The 11180-nt window shown below is 36.4% G+C and overlaps 1 protein-coding gene across 3 annotated transcripts in view; it reads right to left on the minus strand.

The window, feature by feature from the left end:
* cmtm4 (CKLF-like MARVEL transmembrane domain containing 4) overlaps positions 1 to 11180 on the minus strand; it is a 23828-nt gene that overhangs the window by 4557 nt on the left and 8091 nt on the right. For all 3 annotated transcript variants that reach the window (XM_015384786.1, XM_015384779.1, XM_015384770.1), the window contains one exon: positions 7087 to 7263. In XM_015384786.1, coding sequence (XP_015240272.1) covers positions 7087 to 7263 — 177 coding nt within the window. The remainder of the gene's footprint in view (positions 1 to 7086; positions 7264 to 11180) is intronic.

Genomic DNA, 11180 nt, shown 5'->3' on the forward strand with positions numbered 1-11180 from the left:
TAAGGATAATTATCACTGATGATGTGTGAGTTTATTACACCTTAATATTAGCTGCCTGTTGTGTGTCAGAACTGATGTTTTATCCAACAGTTAATCTAATTAAGACAGTTCCTCTGTCCGGATATACAGTTATAATCATCTTTCTGTACGTGGCAAAGATTTGAGAATGGAATGAAAGCGGTGTCCTTCAGCTAAGAACGAAGTGTAATATTTTATTAAGGCAGGAGCCATGGATGTCTCCTCATCTGCTAACTTGTATGATGTAAAATGCCTCTAACTGTTAATCTGGGCCACTGCCTGAGAAGTAAGCCCAGGGGTATGCAACTGCCTTCTGTAACTCTAAGCAACTTCTCTGATCTGAGTAAAATTACAATTTCTATCATAAAATGTTGTCATGTCTCATGGTTATTTAATACATATAATTTATGAAGTGTTATTTAAAGAGTTTGCCCTAGTGATCTCTTTTCAGGAAAAAGAACCGGAGAGAGAAACTTCAAGGAGCAGACACATCTATCACACCTATCAATTAACATTTCCATATATCCTTTTAGTATATTGTATCTCATTATTTGTTAAAATTTTCCATTGGTTTGACGTCTTATTTTCTCATCACTGCAGCTCTTCCGTTATTGAACACATCTAGAGGAAATGCTGTGGAATTTGGCATTACTTCTTATTGCAGGTTTATTGGGTAAATATGCTTCTCATAGACTGTATTTACTCTCATAACTGTTCTGCTGCAAAAAAAAAAAAAAAGATGTGTGTGTATGTGAGGCAAGCATGAGCAGGGTGAGGGTGATTATTAAGATTTAATAAAAAAAAAAAGGCTAATTGTAGTGTGGATGTTTGCAAACCAAAACAACACATGGAGAAATGTAGATTTAAGCCTATTACTACATTATTACTGCCTATTATTTAACATATATACCACATCATATCTACACATAAGATATTTTTTCGATTTATCTGTACTACTGCTGTATGTTTTTTTTATGGTTTCTATATGCTGGTATTTTTAATATTATTTATATTTTCTTTACATTTCAATCTTAATTTGGGGCTTTTTTTTTTACTATATTGTGATATTATTTTATTTTTTTGCAGGAATAGAGAAAAAGAGCATAAGAGTAGATAAAAGTAAGATAAAAGGAAATAAATACAGGGTAAGTTTGGAAGAAAACCTGGAAAAAACTTGAGACCATAGTAGCGTTTATCCTTCCAGTTGAACGAAAATCCAAATTACACAATTAAAGCTGCAATAAAATGAAGCATTTTAAGCTTTAATTCAAATAGAGATCTATATCCAGTTGAATCAGGAGTAGGAAATTTGCTGCTTACTGATGCTTCCCTGTTCTGATTATTTCATCCTAATATCTCTAAAGCTTGATCAATATTAATGGTTTGAAGGTGAACAATGTGAAAAACCAGTAGGTATGAATAATGTGTTAAAGCTTGTGTTACTGGTCTGAAAATATCCTAGCTGACTTTATGATGTGCTTTTTGGACTTTGATGCAATGTGATGTTTTCCCAAAAACAATATCAACCGTAAGAGATATAAGAAAAACCTAAAACCTATTGACAGATCTTCCTGTTTTACTCCTAGTGAACCCTTCAGGACCTTTAAAAGGATTAAAAAGGAAGGATGGATCTGGTTAGCTGAGGTTTTGTAGGACACACCTGACTGATAGGAAAAAAGGAACCGCCCGTATTTCCTGCAGAGCTTGTTAGCAGCTCCCTGTCACTGAATGTGACTGCTCTGCTCTCAGGTCTGAAAGTGGAAATACTCGCTAAAGTGTAACTATGGAAACCCAAACGGCAGCAGCAGAGCCCTGGTTATGAAATCTATTCTCCTGACAGTTACTGCCAGCCACGCAGGGCCAAAAAGCAACATGATGAAAGTTTGCTCTTGTCTTTGGTCTACCTGGGTGGTGGACTTCAGCTGTCCAAACCAGGACAGCTTTTATTGGATTCTACTTCACGTAAAGTAAATACGACATGTGAAAAGTGGTCTCTGGTCTGGACTGCTGACAGATTAACAATTGATGTTAGAAATAACTAGAACCAGAACCCTTTGCTGGTCAGAGCTGTTTATTTAAAGAAAGCATTCAAAGTATGAAAAGCAACCATCTGAGTGGATCTTGGACAGCAGGGTTATGGAGAATTAGAAATAAAATACAAATAAGGTTTTTATTGTTGTCATTGATCAGTAAATAAAAATGATTAAACCACTTGTTAAAATTAGGACAGAATTAATCAAAACAGATATTCTTAATAGGGATTTTAATGTCCAGGTGATTTTTTATTTTTTTTTATCAGAATGTTATTGAACAACAAGCTGCATTTCCTGGTCCTGGTCCAAAGAGACTCATGTTTGATTTAATGGTGTCAAATCATAAAACAATGGATGTGAATGATGGCAGCTGATGCCTATTTCACAGCTTTTTATGGGAATCTAATCAGCTTTTTTGTCTTAGAGTGTTTTCAATGATTAGTTGTAGATTGGATTAGCCTACAGTTAATACAAATTATTTAAAAACTAAAGAATTCAATGGTTTGACTATAGACCCAGTTTAGGAACCATAGATTTAAATTTACTGAGCTAAGGGGTTTAGAAAGCCACAAAGTTCAATTTTTGAGATTTATCTTGTCATTTAGAACTTACTTATCTGCATGTTGAATACTAGTAAACCTAAACAGAAAAACTGATTTTAAAAAAAGTACAAAAATCGATATATATTTTTAGTATCTAGATAATTGGATATAAAATACAAATTCAGCCCTGTATTATTTGTTTGTGTACTTATCTAGACAAGGTGACAGGATCTATTAAAAAAAATACATTTAAATATGAACAAACTGTATCACACACAAATAGCTATAGAAATACTCTATGTTTGGCTTTGGCAGGAATACATCTGGTATGTACAAGTTAAGGATTAACAACACATGTTCAATGTTTTCCCAATGATTTTAAAACTCAGTGCACTTGATGCTGTCCATGAACCTCATGCAGGACTACATGGCTTGTGCTTTGGGCTAAAATGTGATCCAGCAGTCCAGGGTTCTACCAATCATCTCAATGCAAAGTTCACGCAGAAGACATCGCCTTAATACCCTTGTGGTATGCAGTGTGCTATGCGCATGTGATTGAGGAATGGCATAAATATACTCAAGTTCTCTAGCATGAAGTCTGTCTGCTGCAGCAGCAGCTTCAAATTACTACTTTAAAAATAGGGATTTTTATGTCAATTTATGTCATTCAAAATAAAAGGAACTCGGATTCAAATTATCATTCTGGTTTGCATGTCAATGTAAATTAATATATAAAATCACAAATTAGATTAAAAAAAAATCCTTTCTAAAAAACTGGTCTTGATACTAAATAACTACTGCATTGTGGCGTGACCATCAGTCTGAAAGTTCAGTCATGCATTAAGTTTGATTAGAAGCTGTGTTCTCAGAATAAACAACCAGATTATATAAGGCAAACATCCAAACTATCCAGTCTGCTGCCCTCTTTTTAAAAGAGACAAAAAGCAACCCCACCGCCTCTCTGTATCCCCTCTTTTCTTTTTATAATCTCTTTCTGATGCTCTTATTAGGCTATGACCTAGACAACTAGTGCATCGGGCGTTTTGAAAGGCTGAGCTCTGTTCTCGAGCTTGTAATTAGCGAATAACTTCACAACAGTCCCAGCATTCAATGCATGTCCTTATGGAAGATGTGGGAGTTTATTCAAGGCCCACCAACCTCTTTGCTACCAAAGTCACAACGGATCAATCGAAACAATAAATTCTCTCAGCACATTTAAATCCATATCCAAATCATTGAACAGCTCAGCCCCACAGAGGGCTGCTGCTCGGGTCACAGTTGGAAAAACAAGGAAGCAGAACCAAAGGGTTCACTGTCGGTGTCCATTTGTAGTGAAATGGCTGAGCCAGCTTTGAACTTTGCAGATATTCTCAGCATGAGGCTGAGGAGACACTCTGAAGAGAAACCGGGGATTGCGATTTGTGTGACATAACAGTAGTTGTGGAAAATGAAAAGTAACACCTACATAAAAGTCTCTGATAAACAGAATAAACTGCTGTGCTGAATTTGTTTTTATACTTCTCGGGCAAAAAAAAAGACCTTTTGCATTAACAAATGGTTTCATGGAGCCAAAAAAACTCAGCCCACTTCAAAATGAGGTCTTTAAAGTAACATAAGACACAATTCATGTTGATTACATGTCTAGAAACTATTTGCTGCGTTCTTGATCAAAACAATGACTTCATCTGCCTTGTATTAAATTGAGACAAAGAAAACATCTCAACATGAGGATTTCCAATCATAAATAAAGTAATGGTTTAATGTGTTGGGTTAAAAAATACAAAATCAGCCCTTTTTAATTGAGTCTGGCCTCTCAAAGTCTGTAAAAGTTTTTTGGTGTACAGTTCTCCCCAAAAAAAGCCGAAGCCAGAGCCCACCTTCTCTTCATGTTTGAGGTTGAACACTGCCGGAGGAAAACCATGAAGCAATCTGATATCTGTGGTCGGGTTTGGACGTCAGACTAAACTACATCGCCATGATATTCACTGTAAGCTGTGTGGCCCCTGGAAATACAGTTCAAGACAGTTTAGCTACACCCCTGTGTAAAAAAATGCACATGCACACACACACACAAATATATTGCACATGCAAATGCTGGTGTGTAGGCAAATACAGGAACCCTACCAGGATCTGCAGGAGAACTCCAACCAGCTCATTTGCTTACAGCTGACATAGCAAGTCGTCAAACTGTAGGCTCTCAGGAATAATGACTTGCTGTGAGAATCAAGCTTTACTGTCTTACTAAATGCAAGACAGATTATATTGATTCTGCATAGAAGTAGAGCGTAAGTAGTGCAGTTTCTCCCATGCATACTTTAAAATGCCTGTTTGCTTTAGGGTTGTCAAAATAAACAATATTATATTTAAATCAACAGTAAAGAAAATATGCTTTTTGTTTTTTTTAAAGATCCTGATTTGGGCCAAATCAATACAAACTGGGTCACTAACATTTTTTCCACTTGGCTTGCAGCATTCATACAGTAGTGCTGCAGACACACACTGATACTTAGCCCCTCCCCTGTCCACAGTGGTTCACCAGAACGGCCAGGGCAGAGAAGGAAAACAGTGAGCTGCTGCTGAAAGTTTAAAACTCTGGTGACATGGAAAGTATGTCCAGAGAAGAATGAAAAAACGGAAAAGGCAAAACCACAAGCATTATTCGAACGGATGCAGATAAGCCCTGAAACACGATGAGCAGAGTCCGACCGCTCTGATGTTTGAGGGGGATATAAAATGGTGAATAAAGCTTTTTTTTATCTGCAACAGTGAAGAAGTAAACATGCCGGAGAGATTAAGCTAACATCGTCTATTAAAATATTAGCAGCTTACAGACGGTTAGCAGATGGCTAAATATGGGTACGAAACGGCAAAGCAGTGAAATGAGTGCAGCCTTCTTCTCCTCTGTTCATGATAAAAGACTTAGAGGGAAGCGGGCCAATTAACAAAACATGCAACACAGCCAATTAGGCTATTGAACTATTACAAGCAGCCTTCCTCCTTTTATTTATTGTACTTGTGCATACTACCATTATCCTGTTTTTTAACTTTTTATCTTTAGCCCCTTTAACGACGCTTGTTACACAGTTTTGCTGGAATTTGTACTGTTGATTACGAAATGAACAATCGAAAATCAAAAGCAAAAAACCCCAATAAATTGAGGGGTGTAGACTAATAATTATTTCCATGTATCCAATAAAGTTAACTTGGGTGTTACTTTGAACAGACCAAGACCAAAAAATATTTTACCAAATTGACCAGATAAAATAAGGTGTTATAAACCAACCTTTCATCCTGGAAACTATTTAGATTTTGAGCCTAAATATTATTTGAGCACTGCTGCAATGAGCTGACATAAACAGATTTTGTGCTATCGACTGTCAGTACAGCAGAACTATAAGAAAGCCAGGCTGTAACCTCTAAACGGAGCCTGGCCATCCTGCAATGCCTCTTGGGAAAGCAACAGGATCAGAACATCGGGGAAAAAGAGAAAAGAGTTCCTAAGAAAGGCAAACAGGGCTACATCATTGCGGTAAAAATTAATAATCTGTACTTTAACTGTATAGACTAATTATAGTATAGAATCAGCACTGAGGATATTTACTCACGCATCCATTAACCTAGAAGCTACGTCTGAACGCCTTCAGTAAACACCAAGGGTCATTTTGTATTCCCAACATTGCTAGAGTCTTTTCCCTTTTGAAATCTTTTTTTTTTTGTGCTTATTTACACACTGGATGTCTGACTTTTCTTCATTGTTTCCACACTTCACTATGATATGCGAACTGGCTTAGCCGTAGAAGGCACATATACAGTATCATTCCTCTGTTTTTATTGTAAATATACACAAAGGTCTTTATTTACTGACAAATTGAGCAAAAACAAAGAGTGAAACAAAAATGTAACAAATAAAATTCCAACAGGACACGCTAATCTTTCAGAAAACAACTTTGTATCCAACTAGAATGAGTTACTGGAAAATAAATATTTTTTAAATGTCAAATAATGTAACTATGCAACCAAAAGGCTGCTACATACGACCCAAAGATTGAGACCCTTTTTCCCGCTCCTGCAGCGGATGACATCATTTTTTTCTCTCAGTCCTGTCTTGGGAGGTTGTTGTCAACACAACCTCTAAGCAAACCTTTTTCTCCCAGGTGTCAGACTGCTGTACTGGAGTTGGACTGGATTTAGATGGGTATTTCCAATTAGCCTCAGAGCACACACAAGCTGTTCTTCCTGTCTGCTCCTCTACTTTCAGCTCTCCGCCTGTCCGCCTGTTCTATGCTCCGACCAGCTCTGTTTCCCCTTACCCTCCCCTTTTCTGATACATCTTCAGTGTAGCTTCTCCTGGAAAGTGAATAATTGAAGGCCAAAGTGTTTTTGTTTTTGCCTCGAGAAAAAAAAAAAGTGTCTCTGTTCTTGTGGAGTTTGTAGCAGCCTTTAGACCTCAGACTTCATCAGACACTGCAGTACTTTCCCCTCTTTCTACTTACCGTGAGGTTCCAGTTGACCTGGGGAACCTTGATGTGGAGGTTAAGGCAGAAGATCAGGAGAAGAACTCCTGTCACCACGAAGGCACTGCAGCTGACAAACTCGAAGAAGTAGACCCCTCCACAGGGAGAACACATCATGATGGTCTCTATGCAGATGAAGCCGATGAGAGCCAGGACCTGCAGACAATCAACAGAAAGACAAACTTAGAAGCACCTTATTTTGACATTATGCTTTTTATAAGTATGATGGTCACAGTTGGATGTGAATGCAGTGGAATCCCAAGCTGCCATGTCCTATAAATAGACTAAAATGGCCATAAGCTTGTCTGCTGTGAGCTTGATGCCTGACTGCAGCCAGATCCCATCAACAAACCACAAAATGGAAAAGCAGTTCTGCTCTGCAGGAGTTTCTAAGCTTTCTAGAGTCCCAAAAAAGACACATAACTGAAAGATTGGCTTTAAAAAAAAAAACAAGAGACATAACAGAAGCTTATAAAAGAACAATCAAGCAACCAGTGAGGCTAGAACCAAGAAATCCTACATAATATATGTTAGTGTCACACGGTGGGATTAAATAAACATTTTAAATGTAATCCAAACAGAGAAATAATAGAGTGAAAATGTATATAACTTCTCAGAAAGAAGTGAAACAAAACGCACACGTTTGTTGAAGGTTTTCTGGGGAAAAAGGGAGAACAGTTCCTTTAAATGACCCTCACTTATTTACAAGTTTTAATAACCATTATGCATTTGGCCTGATTTGCCAAAAAGGAGAACGTTTTCCCCAGCTCTGTACATAGATTTATGTTTTGATTCTAGTTGCAAAAAAAAAAAAACGCTGCTGTCCTTTTTATCATAAAAGTAAAAATGGGAAAACCTGTAAAGGACATGGCATCATATGTTCCTTCAAACTGAACCTAAAAAACAAAGACCTATGGTCTTAACTTCAGCGTCTAAATGTTTTGGTCTTGTCTCTGCACTCGTTGGTCTCGGTTGGTGTGGTCTTGACAACAACACTATAGAACAAGTGCATTGGGGAAATGTACAGATAAGACAATCAGAATGTGGACTGATTCTCTTTTTCTATTCTCAACCTTTGATTTAAAAAAATTTTAAAAAGCACATTTATATCCAAAACACTGATATTCTGTGGATTTTATGACACGTCAGAGGTAAAAACATTATATTAAACAGCTGTTTAAAGTTGTGTTTTTCAAACTTGTTTCAATTTAACCCTATAATGCCAAATGTATCGTATTTGATACGTATGGTTTCTGAAATGTTTTGCATCTGACACCTTTTGCATAATTTTATGGTAAAAACTTTGCTCAAAATCCTATTGTACACAATCAGATATACCTGATAACAGCCAGTAGAAGACTACACAAAAAATAATCTTGACTTATCGCATAAAAAAAATATTAAGATCAAAAATGTTTTTTTTTTTTTTAAAAAAAAGAATTCAAACCAAAAAAAAGGTTATTTTCTGTTTTGTTTTATTCTTGGGTCAGGCTTTAAAGGGTTAAGGTTGTTCCAATGGAAAAAAGGTAAATATGCTCTATAATTACATATAAATGAACAGCAAAGCAACTCAGCTTTGATCAATCTAATTGCATGACATTTTGAACTGAAGCTTATTGAAGTCCAATGAGCTTAAAAGCTCAGTATATGCCTTTAATTCAGCTCTGTTAAAGAATCATAAAATCCCAAACCAAACTCTGTGACATCAGCCAGCAAAGGTTCGGGAATAAATGACAGATTTTCTGTGTTGACTGTTTCTGCAGCTTTCTGGCAGTATGGCGCCCAATAAATTCTCCAAACAATAAATTCAAGATAATAAATAAAGATCCTTTAGCCGTGGTTCTTAAGTGGCAACATAACCTCTCTACAGTTTCCAGTATCACGATTATGCCGCCAAGAATGTCCTTAAAGTTAAATTGTTTACATTATTTTTAGAACCATTGGCTTAAAAAATTAAAAGGATGTCAGATTCTTTAACTTTTAAAATATTATTCATCAAATTTCATTATATGGGGTTGAAATAATTATTTATTGATAAAAAACCAACCTCTATTCCTCATATACTTCAGGTTTTTAGAGAATTTGGTCTCTTTGGTTGGGAACTTATTTATCCCTGAATGTAATTGTTGCTTGAAAAAAATATACAGAAATCACAAAATATATTATCACTGATTTAGCAGGACAGAAAGGAAACGGACCATGTATTTCACTTATACTTAGTACACAAATCCTCAGGTAGACTTCCTAATCTTAAATATCATTACAGGGCTTATATTTTGCATTCACTTTCTACATGTTTTTTTTTTCCAATTAAACAAAACTTCACTGCAATGCATGGAAGAGAATATAGTGCATCCACATAAACTCCACAAAACCATTTAAATGAGCAAAGCTATGTTTAAGTCTAATAATTACCATTGTTTTATTAGTATGGCAAACTGCTGAAAAATAATTTTAAATGCATACAAACTGGCACTACAACAACACTTTCCTTTTCAATAATTATTCACTTTTTTTGTACAAAATCATTCAAATGTCTGTATTTTAAAGAGAAGGGAATTCATTTTAGGAGATATGTTCAATGATTCTGATCTCGCTTTCTTTTAAAGATTGATTCTTTTACCTGTCAACTTCATAATTTTACCAATACCTTTTTTATAATATATAATAATAATTTCATTGATTAAATATAGAAAAATGTATCAAACTGAAACATTTAAAAAGGAAATGACAATAGCAGGAATAACTACACCCAAAAAGATAATGGCTCTTTGTTGACCATCTGCAAATAACCTCATATTTATCCATTGCCTCAGTACCTTTCTCTTTATCGGGCCTGCTATAGTAAAGCAGGGAGGCATAGAAGGCCCCATGTATTGCATGGCAGCACCAGTTATTCACTCTAAACTGGACTCTTTATATCTTTATATGTTGTTCAACAGACGTTAATGAAGCCTGAACTAAAAGGTTCCCCACCCGACACACACATACTAAAGATATCAGGCTCAATCTCCAGCTGGGTGCTATTACTTCTATTGTATTTTGAGTTACCATGGCAATGTAAGTCACCAAAAACAGAAATCTCATTAAAACGCAGGGGTAAAAGGAAAGGAATTAATCATAGAAATCCACTACTTTGAAGACTGTGTGGTCATACTTTAACCTACAGATAAATTACGTTAAAGGTTAGAAAAGTATATGTACATTTATAACAGCAACAGTTACTCCAAAATTATCTTTCAAGCAACAAAGTTTAAAATGTATGGTTAGAGTGCGGCGGGATGTTGGTCTCAGTGTGAAGGAGAGATTTTGACCACAATTCAATCCTTATTCTATCCATTTTTGATCAGTTTGTAGGTCAAACTCTCTGCTTCCTCATAATTTCTAGATAACTGCTCTTGGTCACAGCAATCTGACCCCTGGAACATGGACTTTAGATGAAGGTAAGATTTGGGCAGGAATGTAGGTGTGGCCTATTTTATCTCTTCCTTGCTATTTTTATGAATAACCTACAGATATGAACATGAAGCTTACAAAAAATGCAATCTGAAAGCTCCTATCAGCACCTGCTGACGCCCCATGTCAAGCTTCAGCCAATCACTTTCAGGACCGCACCTCCTTCGTAGCCAATCATCCTTCAAGATCCCCTTCATTTAGCTCCCGGCCTAGCTTCTCTCTCCTTCACGCCAGCAAACTTTCACCCACCTCCGCACCATCTCTTCCCTCACTCTCGGGCTGTTGTCAGTCCCACTCATCTTCTGGCTTATTCCAGTTCTAGCGTCTGAGCCCCAGGGGGATGACTACTCTAATCCTTTTCCTAGGTTACTCATCCAAGGGATGATCGAGTCTTCTGCCGGGGCCTGAGCGCCAAAGAATGTATTTCCTTCATGTAAATAAAACTTTCTCTGTGTGAGTCTCTCCAGGTGGATATGGCATTGATTGACTGTTACAACTCTCAGTGAAATAATTTTTTTAAATACCATTTATAGCGTCCATGCAGCCCTCATTTGTTCAGAACCTTTATATAGCCTAAAATCTAAACAAATAAAAATTAAATAAATAAAATAGAGACA

The sequence above is a fragment of the Cyprinodon variegatus genome, unplaced genomic scaffold (assembly GCF_000732505.1).
Source record: "Cyprinodon variegatus isolate N-32 unplaced genomic scaffold, C_variegatus-1.0 Scaffold15, whole genome shotgun sequence".
NCBI lineage: Eukaryota > Metazoa > Chordata > Actinopteri > Cyprinodontiformes > Cyprinodontidae > Cyprinodon > Cyprinodon variegatus.